The sequence below is a fragment of the Cygnus olor genome, chromosome 1 (genome assembly GCF_009769625.2).
Source record: "Cygnus olor isolate bCygOlo1 chromosome 1, bCygOlo1.pri.v2, whole genome shotgun sequence".
Taxonomy (NCBI): domain Eukaryota; kingdom Metazoa; phylum Chordata; class Aves; order Anseriformes; family Anatidae; genus Cygnus; species Cygnus olor.
In genome coordinates, this window is record NC_049169.1 from 153872196 (window position 1) to 153891622 (window position 19427).

Consider the following 19427-nt stretch of genomic DNA (forward strand, 5'->3'; position numbering starts at 1 on the left):
TGCAAGTGTAGGAATTCTGTCTAGTTATGATGTCTACACTTTGAGCAACTATATTTAAGCATAGTTTCTAAAATAATGCTTTTTCTCCTCCAGGAGCTTCGCTACAGCCTGACAGAGAATTGCATTTCTAGTCATGGTGGTGCCCACAATACCTCCAGTTTATCAGTCCTGAGGAGTTTCTGAGTAGCAGTTGAACCAGGGACTGAAACCGGTGGACTTCCAGGAACAATGACAGGCGGCGTGGGTAGGATCTCGGTCGGGACTAAGCCAACTCCTGGTGTTACTGGCGTTAGGTAAGGAGCAAAGCTAATAGCCGTGTTCGTTCCTATTGTGGGACCCACTGGAAATGTGGGCTGCAAAATGAAAACACAGACCAAGATGAAAAAACCCTTAATCAAGAGCTTATTAGTTGTCTTTTGCATGTTCTCCCTGGCGCCGATTCATTTTCTTAATCAAAAAATTTCAAGCAGCTGGCAAAACACACAGCATATTCTCTTCTTTTAATCACGTAACACATTCCAGCTGCATACTAGGAACGGCACATTGTAGCTCTGCTGTTGGAAAAGAGGCTGCCATTGCAAAGCAAGTCCCACTGTGAACCTGAATCTCTATGGAGGTCCAGCTTATATTGCAGGCTTATTTACACATCAAAAAGTTGAAATAACATAACTATTGCTTTTTCTCAATACCTGCTTTCCTTTGAAAACAGGCTATTTTTTCAAAGTACCAAATTTCACAGGTGAAGCATTATTAACTATATTAAATCCATATTTCTAGTAAGACTATAAATAATGAACTCTTTGGCATGTAACTTCCATCTCTTTGCATGCTGTATTCAGCCACCTCCTGCAACTGTAGGAGTTGCTACGGCTCACACATCAAAAAGTCTCACCTTTCCAAATGTTTGTGTGCTCAGCTGTCACCAGTGGCAAGCAGAATAAATATTATAATCTCAGCTGGACACAATATTTAGAAAGGGATTACTCAGCCTTAGCTTGAGTTCATCTTACAAAAAAAAAGGTTGATTGGAAGGAATGATAAGGGTCTAAAAATCTGTTTCATGCATCCCTAGAGCAAATCAGTGAAGTCAAAACCAAAAGAAAGAGCACTTGTGTAACGCTAAAACCCAGCCCTACCAAGGCAGAATAGTGGGTTTGTCACCACCAGCTCCAAGGGGGGTGGAAGCAGAACATCACCATGGTCAAACCACGGTCACGACTGGCAAGTGATTTAGTTCTGCAGAGATGATGTTTACTCCAGAGAGTGAAGCTATAATGATAAATAATTATAAATGCAAAACTCTGCAGGAATAGTACAAATCTGACATTAGCTTTGTCACAAATTAAGTCCCTGAGTAAGCCAGCAGCTAGAAGTGAACCATGGAATAGCTAGAGAAAAACTTATGAAGACTTAAAAACACCTAATGAAAGAGGAAAGTCTTTCTCATCAAGGTGGCCTGCATACCCTCGGCTGGAGAAGGGAAGCCAACAACACAAATTATGCAGAAAATATGCAAGAGAAAGCACACAAGCTAGGAGGTTTACTTCTAGTTTTTGTTTGTTTGTTTGTTGTTTTTTTACTAAATTATAACTGAGTTTCAGTTAGTACAAGAAGATGCTTAGAGTAGCACATTAGCCAAGATAGCCAACTGTATGGAAATGGCATCTATTTGCCCTAGAGCGTTAGAAGTGAATAATGCTCTGCTTTTACCAGAGATCAAAACTGCTCGATATCAAATAGCATGGTTTATATGCCAAGTGTGAGCTAAATTATTTCGAGCATAATAATGAAGATTTATACGAAACAATGGTTCAACTATTTTAGGAACAGTATGTGTTATGTAAAATATAAATACCATCTTTGTATCAGATACAATTTTAAGAATAAATCTACATGTCAAATGACTTCTATGGAATTTTCATCTACATTTTATCCATTTGGTCAAGGCTGAGTCATCTTAATCAGGCAATTTATGCATGACAGAGAAATAAAACTCTCCACTTTTATCACAGCCATCAGTACAGAAGGCATTACTTCAATGAGATTGTAAAGTTCAAATGATAAAATGAGTGAGTAGTAAAAAGCATGATTTTGCCATTTCCAATTTTTATTCATAATACCAAGAAGTGGAATTATTTTATTATTCCATGAAAACTTTTTTTGGTGAAAACTTAAGCAGTAGAAAATCAGGAAATATCAAAACACGTTATGACGATATATCAAGATACATCTTCCATACATACTGAAAGCTGATAAACATGTACCTGAAACTCAGGGACTCCTGACACCCATTTCTGCTCATGCCTTCCACCTTATGGCAGATGCTTCAAGTGTAAAACCAGGCATCTGGGGTCAGTTAATGTGGCCAAATACAGATGTCCTAACCTGAGATGCTTACACTTATCTCCTTTGACACTCCATGGAAAGACAAAGGCACTTCAAAGAAACCAAACCATATAATCTGAATGCAGATTTCTGAAACAAGCCAAGTGAATGGTAATTAGAAGTGCCTATTTCTTTTGATAAACTATCAAAGGATTTAGGAAGCCCAGCACAAAATTTGATACCAATGCTCTAGACGCCTCAAGTGAGAGAAAGAAATCTCACTCCAGTGCCTTACAGTGGGCATTCAATTTGAGAAAATATCATCAGCCACCATATGTGAAAAGTCTTGTTCAGATTTCGTGTCTTTGGAACTCTGGTGCAACGAAGAGCTGAACTGCAAAGGCAGCCCACAGCAATTGATCATTTTCATGTATAGCCCAAAGTCGCTGCTTGTTCCTGCAGGACACTATTTTTATGTCACCTACTGGATTTGAAGTGTTCCAGGTACCATATGAATTACCTTAAAATAAAACACTGAGTTTGTAGGTGGACGTATCATCAGTTCTTATTTTGGGACACTTCAGATTATAAGAGAGAAAGAAATCATTACCCAGAATGACATTACCCTTTTTTCCTGGTATTGGGATTAAATACTGCTTGAAGCCACTCAAATTCACAGGCTCCTGAGAGGGGAACTCTGCAGTCCTACTCAAATAACTTACTAACAAATTATTATTATACAACTTTACACCTCCAGAGATATTATAGGTAAAATCCTTGCAAATCTAGACAAAACCTAACAAGAACTGAATGAAGGGAAAAAAAAAAAAAAAGAGGGAGGAAAAAAAGCAAGTGAGTCTAGGATAAAAAAAGGTATCAAATCTCCAGCAACACTCCTTCATCTCTTCAAATGCAAATATAAATGAAAATATTTCTAGCATCTCAGCAGTTCCCTAAATCAACAGATGGTGATTATTCTTATTGATACTACTTTAGAGAGCTTTTGTGGGTCAGTATAGTCTTCTACCTTAACTTACTTACCAATAACACCACCAGAGAAATAAACTTACCACTGGCTGTAGTGGTGTTCCTGGAAACATAAACTGCATTTGCTGGGCAAGCATTGCTGCTGCAGTTTTTTGTTGGATTAAGTTGTTCCTGCCATTGATTTCCAGTTGAGTTTTTAAATGCGTTGGTGGATGAAGGTACTTGCAGTTCTCCCTTGTACAACGACCCTGGAAAAAGAAGTCACACTAATTGGTCTATTGCTTTTGATGATAGCTTAATGCCCTGCAGCACAATATTACACCACAAGCTAAGCGAGCAGTAATGAAATGCAGGGTGTTTCCTGGGAACCGTGTAGCAGGCTGGGAGGAGCTGATGGCCTTGAGCTCTGCCTCAGCCCACTACCTCTGACTGATTGTTAAGGGTATTAGCCACGGACAAGGAGAAAGGCTTTGAAAGTTGTTGATGGCACTTTCATTGTTAAGTACAGATCACTGCTGGACAATTAATAGTCTGAGTATTATCCAGGCTGCCTGAATTGCCTCTCATGGTATCTTGGCTTGGGTACCCAGTGTTACCATACCATAAATGTTTTTATGAATTACATTACGTTATGAATAATAAATTTAAACCTCCTTTAAGAGAAATACTTCTTGTAAGTACATTATATTAAAAAATAACCGTGTGGCAACTCTCTGCTTGTACGTTCATGCTTATTACAGTCCACTGCCTTCTGGCCTCCTGTTTTTATTACATCAAATATAACTTTGCCTCCTGTTTTTATTGCATCAAGTAAAACTTTGAACTATTTCCATTCAGGTATAAAATAACAGAAGTCGAGTCGGTATTTTTGGAGCCTAGATTTAGTAGCAGTGCATGGGGCTAAATCTGAAGGTGCACAGCAAAAGGAGACAGCCTGAAGACAGGGGTTTTAGATAGCTATGAGATAGTACAGACAACAGAAGATGGATTATTTTGGAAAGTTGATGGTGGTGGGCAGCCATCCTTGAGGTGATTTGTGTTGGAGGAGATGGGTGTGGAGCACACCTCCAAAAGGACTGACTGCACGCTGGCCAAAATGTAGGCTGAGCAGCGTAAGAAGCAGATGCATTTTCCCCCAGAAAGGGAACTGTAGGGTGCAGTAGCAGGTTGTGTATCTGCCTCTGCAGCCGCAGGGCCGGACTTAGTGAGATCGGCTCTTTGACAACATGGCTCATAAATTGTCACGAAGTTTTGAGAGCTGTGACCGGAGGACCTAGAGCATTAGTCAAACTCGATGTGACACACTCAACTTCGAGAAACAAGTTTCCAAATTGAGACCTTTTTTAGAAGTGCTTCTTAAACTTTCCATTCTCTGGTATGAGCACTTCGTAATACTTTGCCAGACAGGAATACCCTCCTATAGCCTCGAGAACATTAAGATCCCTGTGAGAGAACATCACACAGTACACACGTACTCGGATGCCGCGTATGTGTACGCGCACACACACTTTTTCCTACAAAACCCTCAGTATGCTTTGGATGTCCCAGAACGGCAGTATTAATGTCACACTTTCTACTCACACACTGAAATGCTCCTGGTTCCACCTCTAATCTGCGATAAGGACTTAATAGCTACCTGTGCAGGAGAACATTAAACACGTCTAGGAATGCTCTCCAGCACCGAGGCCAAGGGGAATGCAGACAGCTATTTCCACGCCATTAAACCACGGAGAACAGCCCTTACCTGGTGCTAACACCAGAACTACTCCTGGATACTGTTTGTGACTGTGCTGAATGGCAGAGGCCAAAAGGAGTTCAAGAAAGCTAAAAATTTCAGCACATAGACAGCCACGCCTCAGTACCCAGGAACATTACTTGGTGCTGCTTAGACGTGCTGCTATAGGTGCAGCCATTTTCGGGACAGTGTGCTCTTCCTTCTCACTTCCACGAGTCACTAATTCCGGGGGTTTTAATTATGCACACAAAAGGAAAGTCACTTTGTCAGCCGGCATAAGGAGAACCAGAAGTCGTCACGATTCGCCTTGGACAAAGCAAGAGGCAGGCTCTTCCATTCATGGGGTAATAACGCTGTCGCCTTTACGATGTTAAATGGGAACATGCTTACCCGTGAGCGCGGCAACGAGTGTGTGCTTTTATGTTGCCTGATGAGGATTTCCTGATTAAGACATTTTTAACTGAGACCTATTTAACCTTAATCTAATTTGTAGGTAACCTTAATCTAATTTGTATGTAAATGGTTCATAGAGCAAATGTGAAAACGAAAACAACAAAATAAAATCACGTAAATCTATCTGATGGAAATATCTGCCGATGCAAATGAAAGTGATCCTCAATTAAGGAGTAAGAGTAACTCTCATTTGCAGTGGCTTTTGAAGTACCTCAACTTTGAAGTAAGCTTACAATGAGCACACCACTACCAGCTCCGAAAGCACATGGCTAGCATGTACCATCACTTCAAGCTCTGCAAAGCAACCCACAGAGCACAAAAGCCTAGTTATTTCAGAAAACTCTCCAAAATAATCCAAGCACATAAAAATTTACTCTGTTCTCTTAAGTTATTAATGTGTGTGCCCCATTTACTAGTTTTTTCGAGTTCTTGGTTAGCAATGAACTTGTGCAGCCCTGTCACGCTGCTACAGACGCACTGTAAACAGATCAAGCCTTGTTAGAATGAAATGACCCAAAATAAATGGCAATGGAATGAGCACTGAAAATAGTGAGCGGATGAATCCAGTCCTAGCTACCAAAACAAAATAAATTCTGAGACCCAGTTTCACTTTTTGGACCTTCAGTGGTTGGGGGAAAATGCCTGGAAGTGACTTTTCATTTCTTTGGTGAGAAATGCTCCGTGCCCCTATGAACTGCTGATGGGAACAGTTTCAGAGCAGAACTGGGCTGATTCCCAACAATTGATCAATGCAAGACTGAAAATTCAAACTTGTGGTATCATCTCAGTCAAATGTGACCCTGGATTTTTTGTTTATTGAAATGTCAAAACCAAAGTCCAACTGAGATAATAGCAACACACCAACCCAACAGCAGAACAAAGCACTGTGCACGAAGTGCTGGAGAATTCAACTTGTTGGGTCCACAATAAAGGCCTACTTCGGATCCTTGCAGAAATATTACTGCAGTAGCAGGCCACCTCAAAACAAACAGAGAGGCAAAACTGAGTGCTTTGACTTCAGGGCGCATCAATATCAAGCCTCTGGAGCGAGTCTTGGTTCATCACAGTAGCTCAGGAGCTGCTCCACAGACTGCCTGGTGCACAGCAGCACTAACTACGTTTGAAGGATGAGGCAGGCAGGCAGCAGGGAAAATCCTTGCTTCACACAACTTTTAACCCACTCCCACATATGAGTCAGAGTTCTGAAACAGGGTGTGCAGACAGATTGGTTTGAAACTTGGGCCCTAGAAACTGCTTTCACCCATGAAGTGAAGGTTATCAACATGCACATCACAAGCAGTTGCTCAATTCCCATACAATTTCTCTTGAAAAGCTCACTCGCAGTGAGCTGTCTCCCTACCTGTAATTGATAGTAACGATGAACGGATCTCAAATTAAGTTCCCAGTGCTCTGTTACTCCCTCCCCTCATCCGGGATGCATGGCACCTACCTCTCACCTCTCATTTTTCTTGCTTGGCTCTCTACAGCTAGCCTAGCTGTACATGACACTTCAGGCAGGTAATGGAAAGTTTTAGCAGAAACACTACTTTTCTACTGCTAATTACGTGGACCGAGGACATGCTGTGGCTCGCGCCTGGGGCGTGCCACAGGTTTGTTCCCGTAAGGAAGTGGGAGGCAGAAGGGATGCACATGGGGAGCTGGGAACTCAACAGGGCTCAAAGGGCCCAGGCGCAGCAAGGAGAGACTCTGCTTCCATGGGGTCAATGGTCTTGAGAGCAGCTACCTGCCTGGCTTGGTACCAAACACACGTCCCTTAATGAGCTGTGACACACCACTGACTTCTTCTGAAATCAACAGATTTCCCTAAAAAGACCAATAGGTAGTTTGCCTAAAACCAGTGGCACAAAATGGCCCAGAGACTGGAGTATATTAAAAAGCCAGGAATTATAATTTTAAAATAAGCAAAAAGAAGTAAGTGCAGAAGTAAACCACCTTAACTGTGCATATTGAAATACCAAGAACCCATTTCCATTTCCTGTCTGCAGATTGTATAGCCACATCTCTTTATTTAATATTTTATAAATCCACAGCTTTTTTCAGTATTTTACCCTTGCTTTAATAGTAACAAAAATAATAATAATTCATCCAGGCCCAGGCTGGGAATTGCCTATGCATAATAATAAGTTAGTTTTTACCTTTATCTCTCATAAAAATAAGATGCTTGAATTTTATTATATATATAAAAAAAAAGCAAAATAATATGTCTTTTACCTTTTAAGCTGAGAATCAACTAATACATCCACAAACATTTTGCTTGCCTACTAAAGGCTGCTTTTAAGGCAGGGGTCAGTACATATTCTTAGCATGCTTAGCATAAAAGCCCAGTAGTGAATGGAACAGCCCCAGTCTGTACAGTCAATCCAAAACTCCTGTGAGGTACTTTTCTGCAGCATTTTTTTTTCTTTTTTTTTTTTTTTTTTTCTAAAGTAGGCCCTAATTCAGGTTGGAACGGACTTTGAAAGGCCCCCAGTCCAAGCTGCTCAGAGCAGGGTCAGCCCTGAGGTCAGACCAGTCAGGTCTTGAAAATCTCCATGGATGGAGACTGCACAACCCCTCTGAGCATCCTGCTCAACTGCTTGGCTGTCCTCAAGATGAGGAAGTTTCTCCCTACGTTCAGTCTGAACCTGCTGTGTTTTGGCTTACATTGAGTGTCCTGCGTCCTGCCACCATGCACGGCTGTAAGGAGCTGGGCTGCACCTTTGTGGTGGTTTTACTCGGGTGGGCGGCCGAGCTCCACCACAACCGCTCTCTCACTCCCCCTCCTCAAAGAGGAACGGGGAGAAAATACGATGAAAAGGGCTCAAGGGTTGAGATAAGGACAGGGAGATCGCACAGTAATTATCGTGACAGGCAAAACAGACTCAGCATAGGGAGATAGTAAGATTTATTACCTATTACTAACAAGCTAGAGAAGCTAGAAACAAAGGAAAGAAACCAAAAGCACCTTCTCCCCCATCCACCCTCTTCCACCTCCTCCCCCCGAGCGGCGCTGGGGAACGGGGGAATGGGGGGTTATGGTCAGTCTGTAGCGCTTCTTCGCCGCCACTCCTTCTCGGTCACTCTCATCCCCTGTGCTGTGGGGTCCCTCCCATGGGATGCAGTCCTTGCTGAACTGATCCGGCGTGGGCTGCCCACAGGCAGCAGCTCTTCAAGTACTGCTCCAGATATGGGTCCGTACCACGGGGTCTGTACCTCAGGAGCAAACTGCTCCAACCTGGATCCCCCACGGGCAGCAGCTCCTGCCAGGTCAGCTGCTCCTGCGTGGTCTCCTCTCCACAGGCTACAGGCCTGGCCCGGAATCTGCTCCGGCAGGGGTCTTCCACAGGCCTCAGCCTCCGTCGGTGCAGGTCCACCTGCTCCACCGTGGTCTCCTCCATGGGCTGCAGCGTGGAACCCTGCTCCACCGTGGTACTCCATGGGCTGCAGGGGGACAGCCTGCTTCACCATGGTCCTCACCACAGGCCGCAGAGGACTTCTGCTCCGGCGCCTGGAGCACCTCTCCCCCTCCTTCTTCACTGACCTTGGCGCCTGCAAGGCTGTTCCTCACTCCTCTCATTCTCCCAGATGCTGTGTGGCGCAGCGTTTTTTTTTTCCCTGTCTTAAATATGCTCTCACAGAGGCGCAAAACAACATCACTTATTGGCTCAGCTCTGGTCAGCAGTGGGGCCCTTACCTTACATGGGGCAGCTTCTAGATCCTTCTCACAAATGCCACCGCTACGGCCCCCTGCTACCAAAACCTTGCCACGTAAACCCACTACAACCTTCCAGACACCCCCTTGTCAGTACTGAAGGCCACTCTACCAGGAGGAGCATCATTACACATTCATTATGTTTAGAAGACAGGCTACCCGATGAGGAGCAGAAACGGGGAGGCCTGCTTTCTTGCAGATCCCTTTTTCCCATCCCTCTCCCCAAGATACGTCCAGTTACCCCCATATATACCATCTCTCCCTAAGCTCCCAGATCCCTTCTGTACCCTACGTCCATCCCTCCCTTTCTCCCCCTTTCCCCCAGCACCCTCCCACTTCTCCTGACTATAGACTGGCACACAGGTCGCGCAATAAATATAACTTGCTCAAGCTGTGCATGTCCTAAACAGCCAGCCAAAATGTGCATGTGGCTGGCAGGCCGCACTCGTGAGCGGCTCAATTTATGCTGTAGCCTTTTCCTTAACGGGGCAGTAATTTGGATCTCTGTCTTCCACCCAGACACAGATTTTTGCCTAAGTAGCGAGAACTCTTTCATATCAAGTGATACGTGTTTGAGATGTCTAGTTCTAGCAAAGCGGCCTGAAATTGGCCAGGGTGTTCAAAAGTTATTAGGGTGCAAAGCTGACGCTGACAAAAATAGAGAGTGCAATTATGCCAGATCTGCTTCCTTAAGAAAATGAGTTCAAACTAACAAAAGCAGATGAAATTGTGTGATCTCTAAGGATTAAATATGCAAATTTAAGAAAAAAAATGTTTATGACATTCAAGATGAATGGGTTTAGAAGGTATTTGAGCAACTCGTTCTACAAAGGTCAAAAATTTTTCTGGTTTCCAGCTGGACGCGCATCAATCCCAACATTTCTTGGAGTTAGAAAAACCACACCAAAAAAAAATCAACAAAATCAACCAAGCAAAAAAAATCTCCTCATGCTACAATCACCTCTCCAACAGAAATAAGTAAATAAATAAATATGTAATTCCGTATCATAAAGCTTCAGCAAACTTTCCACACGCTTGTAAAGATCAGATCAAACTCTAACTATATGCATTTGCAACCGTGGGCATGCCAGTCAACAAGACATCACCTGCTCTTGATATTGATATTAGATACCTGAAGATATTACATGCTGTTCAGAGCTTGGCTGAGTAAGAGCTATCACTGGCCCCTGTCTGGGATGGTGGCAGCACATGGCAAGAATAGCCACAGAGAAAGCAATGTCAGCAGCTGTGGAGGTACCTAAGCCATAAATACTTCTCTGGAAGAGTTTCTGGTGACAGTAACTTCTTTTCCTTTGGGATTCTTCTTCAGCAGCCCCTTGGCAAATTCTGGTTGGGAATGAGTGTGTCCTCACCTAATCAATTTCACAATTTCACCATTGCATAAATAAGGAAGTTCTCATTTCCAACAATCTTGGGCTCTGTAGGGCCAAACAACAGACCCAGTAAATATGAGGACAGGGTATTTTTAGATGACCAAAATACAGGGGCTTATGCTCCTGTCCACAGACAGTGACATATTCAGTTCAAATGTTATTTTTCAAGTGCAGAAATACCATAAAGGAATAAAAATTAAAACAAAACAAAACAAAACAACAACAACAAAAAAACAAACAAACAAAAAAAACAAGGTTTGTATATTCACTGAGGTATGCAGAGAAGGATGATTCCTCTTGTTCTCTAGGACTTGCATTTCCTTATTTCCCCCTATATACTTTACTACATGAGAGCTCAAATACCAACAGCCCATTCAACACTCAAGATCAAGGAAAAATACTAAACTTCAGTTTGGTCTGAGTTAAAAAGTATTTTCCATCCAGCATCACAATGTTGGGATTCAATTCTCCTGTGCAGGTTTAGCTGCTTCCCAAGTCCTCAAAGAAAGTAAAAAAACAGACGCCTCATTAAAGTATTCCCTTTTTATCTGCTGTGAATACATACCACCTCACACAATCTATAGGACTTTACATGCCTGCAGAGTTAAGCCTATGTGCAAGGACTTAGGGGATTTAGTTAAGTCTTGGGAGTGACTAGTCATTGATTTTTAAAGATATAACTTAGCATTTTATTTATTCTTTAATGTATATAAAAAAGCTTCAAATGATTTTTGAATTTTGTATTTCATATTGAAAGTATGTTGACTTGCAAATATGCATGCTTATGAAAACATGATTCCTATAGCCTAAGTAGAATTGTATCTAATTTTCTACAAAAAATGGAGATCAGCATAGAATCTTATATTTTGAAAATGAGACATAAGCGAACTATCTGAAAGAAAAAAATTAAAAAGACCAAACTGTGCTAGTAACAGAAATATGAAGCTTTTGATTGAGAGTTCAAACACCTGAAATTTCACTTGTTGCCAAGTGAAATTGTACCTTAGGACAAGGACAAAATTTATTTCAAAAAACTAAACTAAACAACAACAACAACAAAAAAGCATCTCATATATCACACCTAAAATATCAGAGCTGTTAGATCTGCCCCTCCCAAAAAAACTCAAAATTTTGTAGAGAAATTAATTCCTTATTTCTAAAGCTACCTTGCAAGTCCACCCACCAGAGTTAGTGAGTGTGCATACATATTTATACGCACCTACACATATCCACTTTAAGAAAAAGTAGAAGGCAAATTCAGCTTCTCACTTGAAAGTAAAAAAGGAAATGAATGTAAAAAAATCTCAGGTGACTTTAGCTTGATTCATTTTCCGAAAACTAAAGAAAACCCATTAACTACTCTTCTAATTATTTCAATTATTTGTAAGAAACTAAAAGCAGGTAGAATAAAAATGATCATTTTATTCATAAAGAGCTAGAACTGCCTGTTACTGACATAAAAAAAAAAAATTGAAGAAAAATTGAGGTCTTATAAAAAGATGGAATGTCTAAATGATGTAAGAGTCCTAACACTGAAGACTTAATAAGAGATATTTATTTAAATGGAAAAAGACAAAATGTTCTACTGGAGAGCACATTTGCAATGCGCAAAGAGCTCTGAGTCTCTCAAGATGCTCTTTCAAACACATGTTGAGAAGGATGGCTACAGAGAATGGTTTAATAATTTGCCTTGCAATATCAAGGGAATTGTACTCAATATTAAATTGCTCAGACGCATATGAAATTTTAAGTCGTTTGACAAACATCCTTGAGATTAACAAATAAGACAAAGAAAATTCAGACAAAGAAACAACAGTTTACATTAATAACATTTTATTTCTGTGTTTACTGACTCAAACATGAATTGAGAATAATCAGGAAATAAAGATTATTTCTTCCCCAATTACATAGACTCTTCTTTTTTTTTTTTTTTTTCCTCCTTGATTTCCCCCCTTCATTGGCACTCAAAATCTAAACCAGTTATTTTTACCTCAGCTTCATGCTTGGCTACCAGCACTGATGAATATATCACAGGCAACTATGGACAAGCCTTGAAATTCATCTTTGCTCTAATGCACGTAGGCAATGTCCATGGAATAAAGACAAGCCAATGTGCAGTACAGGGGAAAACTCCTATGGAACTAGCATCAAGGAAGCAGATGGAAGTGTAAACTTGTTTAGCTAAAATTTCCCAAATGTACTGCTTTTATTACATCAGTGGTAAGGCTCTTCACAGGATACGAACCCACCTTGTGTGGGGCTCTTTTCAAAGGCCCTAAACCTTTACGGAGTCTTGGTATCTGCTGAGCAGAGAGCATTACACACACATAACTGATGACTGGGCAGTTCCAGTGCACCCACTCATTACAAAGATCGACTGTTTTTCAGACATAAAAGAACTGTATAAATCCTGGGTGGGACCGCATGGCAATTCAGGGTGACGTGGATTTTTTTTGCTGGCAAACGACATGCTCCATTGTTAAGTTCAGCTTGACTGAACTGAACTGAAAATCTCAGGAAGAGGCGATTTTCTTCAACTTTTCTCACTATCTCCAGAGCAGAAACAAATAGCTGTTGCAGAAGTAATGCCAGTAAAGAAAGACAAGTTGTTTGACTGCAGATCATCTGGCAAGAGAAAAGGCAATAGAGGCGTAGAGAAGACTAGCATATATCATGTTCTGACCAAACAAGAAAATGAGCACGGCATGGCGCCGCTCCCTGACAGACCTCCTTCCTCACCTCCTTTACAATCCGCATAAAAGCTTTCAAATAGACGTATGCTTACTTTAACACAAGCCTGCTCATATGAACAGGAGTGAGTTTAAACTCCAAGCTGTGCTTTACCTTGGTGTGGAAACACCATTTGGCAGTGAAAATGTAGGCAAAGGTAACTGCAGTACTGACAGCCATCGCCCTGAGACACCTTATTTTTCTCTCAGTGGCCTGTGGAGGAAAGACAAAATGTCTTCAACATTCATACAACGTGCCTTCTGCAATAACCAGGTTAGAAAAGAAAGAGTGAGCAGTCAGTAGCGAGAACAGGGCTTTGCCATCAGGATGTCTACAAGCCTCAACAACATAGCAAGGATCTTAACATGCCTCAGAAAAAGCCATAAAGGCAGTTACATGGCATTTGAAAGGAGCAGGAAAAACACGTCAGCGATGGGGAGTGGTCTGTGACCAGACCACAACAAAATGGGGGGAGAGCGCTGTAAAACCAATCACCTTAGTCATGTACAGTGAGTCACCTGTCCAAGGGAACCTTGAGAAGATGCTTCATTTGGCAGTTGCAGTGAATCACGGAGATTTGGAAAAGGCACATCAGTGTGATTTGGCTCCTATGTACCAAGGGAGTCTGCTGCTGCGTTAGGAAGAAGGATGGGCCCATTGTATATGGAGCAGGCAACAACCTCGGCCACAAAGTTTTCACAGCCCCCAGCTCTCAAACCAGATGACTCCATGGGACCCAGCAGAGTGAGTTGCTAGGTGGTGACCACCCCTTGGACACTGATCTACTGCTGATGAGTCCCTCTGCTGCTCCGTACATGGACCACCTTTCAGCCCAGCTCTGTCACCTCGTGCCACCCCATGGCACCAGGTCTCCCAGGCAGAGGCTTCCCTACGTGTGCATGTGCACTTACTAACAGGCTGTGGCCCCAAGTCCAGCTGGGGTTTGCTAGGCACTCTGAAGACACAACACAGAAAGCTTCTCTTCCCTTGGGGGTTTCATGCTTTCTTGGCTGATCACTCTACAAACAAAAGGAAAAACCTACAGCCTAGTTAAATATACTGATAGCCTAGGACACATTACATAATTGCAGAGGTGAAAAGTACACTATCTTGTCTCTGTGCAGAAGGAAGAGTGTTTACTAGCCCTTAATGACAGTGCAGGAACCACAGCTGTGTTATTAATAAATCATAGGCTTCGCTCCTGGGACGCACCAGCGAGGCTGGAACCTGACACAAGTTCCCAGTGCATTGGAAAGCTGCTGAAAACACACTGAAATTTCTTGGTGTTTTAGAAACACCATGTATTTGTATTAAAAAGCACAGATTAAGGAGAAAAAAAAAAGAAAGAAAAAAACTCCTAAAATTGAAATGGAAATATACTTGCATTTCCAAAAAAGAATCACACACAAAATCCCTCATACTACCCATCACCACATGAAAAGCCACAAACAAATAATCAAGGTGAGATTAAAAGCCACTGTACTGCTGTAGGACCGCTTACAGACAACAACTTCCACGAAGTGTGCCTGACCTAAAAAGCAGAAGGTAAGCAGGCACCTCTCCTAGCCTTTGCCGTACCTAGTCTGTGTTCCTTCTCTTCTTGGAACTGGCTTTCTTAACATCAGTGATAAATTTCTAGCTTTTCTTGAAGTTTGGCACACCTCAGATTTCCATGTTTAGGGAATGGAGAAACCAGCACTACTAGCAGGAAGGGTAATAAGATCCCTTCCCCTGAAGCAGCAGGGTGCGAGCGTTATTAATGTGAATTACCCAGAGAATCAACGCTACAGACCACCTTAAAAATCAGGGGGAGGAGGGTGGCAGGAGGTCCAGAAACTCAAGCAAGAGGCAAAAATGAACCCCTGACATCCCAGTAAATGAAACAACAACAACAAATCTTTCATTTTTGTCGAAGGGATCCTTGTCCCCTCCACTCTGTATTAGGAAACTTCCAGAAGATCTAACAAAGCCTAGCAAGAAGTAGAAAGCCATTGCATTTATCTCAAATGGTAGCTTACAGAATTAGGAGCTAAATCATGGTTATGAGAAAAGATAAGACATATTAGGATGTCTTATTACCTTATTTGAATGCTATATTCATCTAAGTACCAGAATATGTGATAGTGGTCTTGAAAGTGCTTGTAACTTCTCAATGCTCTGTTGAAGGAGCAGATAATTACTCTTTTCCTTAAGACAGATTCAGTGACGACTAAATAGAATTCTAGGTTAATCTCAAATTAAAATATTGCCTCTAGGTTTTCCAAAGCATATATCCGTGGCTCTCAGAGGAACGTACACACTAAGTACCAATCATTACATTGCAACTACATTGTCAGTGTACACTGATGTCGATGGCATGTTACTTCATCAGTGTCATGAGCAGATGTGGTGATACCAACCTCAATTACATGATCACGTCTACTTTTTCACACAGCCTTCTTTCCCATACAGTGAATAGGCAGTCTGATAGTGTATATATATATATATATATATATGTACACACATATATATATGTATACTGTAATTCACATTCATCTCTCCCTTGTCCTGAATGCAATATATCCATTTCCTTTTGGGCCTACCCATAGGGCTGGCCCTAAAGGATCACTTTATGAATGGCTCCGTTAAAATTATTAATGGGTTTCTTGGTCTCCTTGTGAGATTAGACAGCATTACTCTGAGATTAGACAGCATTACTCCCACTCTACACAGAGCAAACTGAGACCAAATATGGTTAAAATGCTGAGAAATGTCTGCGGTTTTTGGCTGCGGATCTCTGTCCTCCTTTCACTTTGCAGTTGTGCCCACTTGGCACGTACAGGTGGCTTCAGCAGACTCCTACGGCGCTTGATTTTTTGGAGTCCAACCCCAATTTTTGGAGTCCAAGCCCAGTTTTGGGCTGTCACTCCCCATCCTCCAGGGGAGCGGTGAACATCTGACCAGGAGGCCACGTCCTCCAACTCTGCCCCTGCCTGCCTCACTCGCTGAGCTGGTGTCCTCTGGATGGACACCTCAGCTTCTCCACGTCGGCCCCTCTCCAGAAAGCCGTCTGTGATGTGCACGCACCAAGGCTGACGAGAACACACACTGTTGTTAGGTGAACAACACGTCTCCAACATGTTTTCCTCAACTCTTGGCTCCCACCCACCTCATGTGGGCAGACAACCGCTGTGCCCCAGCTCTCCCTTTCCTCTGCCTTTCCTCACCGCCAGCCTCCTCTGGCCTCGCTTCTTCCCGGCTTCGTATGCTTGTGTTTTTAATGTCCATGCTTTTCCTTTGCTCTACACAAGGAGGGCAATCACGGGGAGCACTGAGAACAGAGGGGAACAGACGGAGCAAACACAGAGACAGTTGTGCTCGAAGCCCTGCTCTGAAGCAAGCTCAGAGTCTGTCTGATCTGGGTGCCAACCCGTACAAAGCCTCTGCTAGGCATACATAAAAAGAGAGTTTTCACACTTGCAAAATGACCAGATTTGGGTGAAATTTCACTAAAATAGCATAAGGCAAATTACTGGTATCAGAACAACCCTTCTGCTGCGAGATCTCATGTTTCAGCTTTAAACAATGGGAAAACAATTTTATTATTGAACTAGTTTTAAGAAACACTTAAGAAGGAAAAACAAGGTATTTACCTCTCAGCTGTTTCTCAAAAATGGTTTAAGTGTTTCACCAAAACTGTAAATAAACACTGAGTCAGCTAATGTTTCAGCCCAGGTGATTACATTCTGACTTACAAACCTCAGAAAAGGAGGATATTATATCCTCAGGAGGATACTATATGGAAAGTGGTGGGCAAGATTAAATCCAGGTGATGACAACGGCACAGCGTTGGTAATAAAACACTCATACGTGCTTTATTAACACACCCAACCAAAGGCTAATGATTGCACGTGCTCCAAGCACTTCTGAGAAACAAAATTATTTAAACATGACTGTAAACAAAACGTTTGGTAACATTTAAAAAGTTTAAAAGGACCATTTGTCCAGAAATGTTTTAATGCAAGTAGCCATTACACATCTCAGCTAATGCATTCCATTGACAGAATAATGAGTTGCCAACCAGTGTTCTGAAGAATATAATGCCTTTAAGCATGTAAGCACCATTCCAGTGCAAACTCTCTGATTTATTTTAAGTTCCATCTAAAGTTATCACGTACTGGTGTACAAAGTCTTTCCAATGTGAAAGCAAACGATCTATGCAGCAAGAAAGTCATGACCATTTGACTTAAGCAAGGACTTCTCTGAGTTTTCTTCAACATTTTGTAGATGGTATCTTCACACCCTAACTCTTAACATGTAAAAGCAGTTCAACAAGTATTGACAGGCTGTATTAGGAGATCTGCCAGGAAATGTGCAAACCCACTTGTATAAATGAATCACCTTGGTGACTTGTCCTTCCTTCCCCTTAACGTTTCTACAGGAGACAAGCAGGTTCTCCGTGTGAAGCTGGCAAACTGACAGCTTTCAGTGTCCTCCTCCTGGAAGGCCTCGCAGTTTTGCACCACTCTCACCTGTTTCTTGGGAGAAACTACCACAAGGTCTGAAATACTGTTCTCCAAACAGGAAATCAGAGGACCACATAATTTATGACTTTTCTTTGTGAGTAAAGTGTTTCCACTGTCTGCACTGTATCTGAGCAGCAGTCACAAGGCAAAGACTCCCATCAAACATCTTTTTGTCAAAATGTTCCCCTTTGGGTGCCAAGGAGGAAGACACAGATGCAGTCAGAAATGGGGGGGGGGTGGTGGTCAGCCAAGGCTCCTGCCAGTGCTTTTTATGTCAAAGTGGCAATAACGACTGAATGAGAAACTCCAGGTGAAGATTACACCGCCTGTGGTTGACCGGCCTTCTCCCCCTTCTGCTCTTGAGCAGGACTGAAGAGATTAGAAGTACCAAGAACTTTCCCCTCTAGATCAGGCAGGAGAAGACAACAACTGAGGACCTAAAACTGCACACAGAATTTAACAAGTTGTTTGTCTCACCACCTGGCCTCATGGCATGGCCAAACCATGTTTTTCGCATTTGCTGGAGAATCATTCATCACAGCTACATTGTGGTCAGAAAGGACTGCAGCTGAAATACTCTTTATAAATGTCGAAAGGCTGAAGAACACATTAAACTAAAACTCCACAAACCAAAACAAAGTTTTATGGTGGAAAAAATACATAGTGATCTCATGCTTTTCACAAGAGTTGTTCTTTCAAAGCCAGGAACCATGAAGTACTTGTTTCTGTTTTCTATTTTTATTTGTCTGATACGCACATGATAAAGTGATTAAAATTGCTATAGCACTTCAAATTAGATCTGAAGGGCACCCAAGTTAAAATGTAGTATGGTATGAAATGTTAATCATAATTGAAACAATCACGATTCAGATTTTTCCCAAAGCCTTTGTAATTGCAAACAGTCTGGAAAAGAAGTATTTAGATGGCTAAATCAGTGTTTTTTCCCACCCTGCTGCTTTCCGGTGAAGAAAAATTGTGATGGATGAGTACCATTCATCAGGAGAAATAGCCAAAATATGAGATCACTAACCAGCAGCTAGACAGGGTTTAACCAATTCCTTTGTTTAATCCCTGGGGATTCAATGTCTGGATGGAGAGAAGGAGTGAGGGAGTTTGGACAACTCAATGAATTTAACACTAGCATATTAAAAAAATAAAAGGTTTTAAACAGCCTGTAGCACCCAGCAACATCTATTGTAGTTTCCCAGCACAGCATAGAGACAACTCTCTCAAAAAATAGTGACTCTGTGATGGTTGGCATATGTAGCACTGAGAACTTTTTTGCCATGTTAGGAAGGCAAAGACTATAGTCAGGCTTTCTTTGGCAAATGTAAAACAAAACTATGCCCAAAAGATACAGCTCCTGATACAAGCAGTCATTTACCTCCTACCAGTAATTCACAAGGCAGACTACAAAATATCACTCTTCAGACTATTAAATCCCTACATTATGCTGCTTAGCAAATAAATAAAACAATGAAAGCAAAAAGAAAAGTTGACTTTCACATGTGTTTTTGCATCTTCAAGCCAGTTGTAATGGGACATATGGTGATTTATAGGGCTAAGTGTCAGGATATCCATAAATA

General features: G+C 41.9%; 1 protein-coding gene across 11 annotated transcripts in view; it reads right to left on the reverse strand.

Moving 5' to 3' along the window:
- Positions 1 to 19427, reverse strand: part of MBNL2 (muscleblind like splicing regulator 2) — a 111206-nt gene that overhangs the window by 31418 nt on the left and 60361 nt on the right. For all 11 annotated transcript variants that reach the window (XM_040538541.1, XM_040538527.1, XM_040538534.1 and 8 more), the window contains 2 exons: positions 3396 to 3560; positions 153 to 353 (listed from right to left, as the gene is read on the reverse strand). In XM_040538541.1, the coding sequence (XP_040394475.1) occupies positions 153 to 353; positions 3396 to 3449 (255 nt within the window). In that variant the 5' untranslated portion in view covers positions 3450 to 3560. The remainder of the gene's footprint in view (positions 1 to 152; positions 354 to 3395; positions 3561 to 19427) is intronic.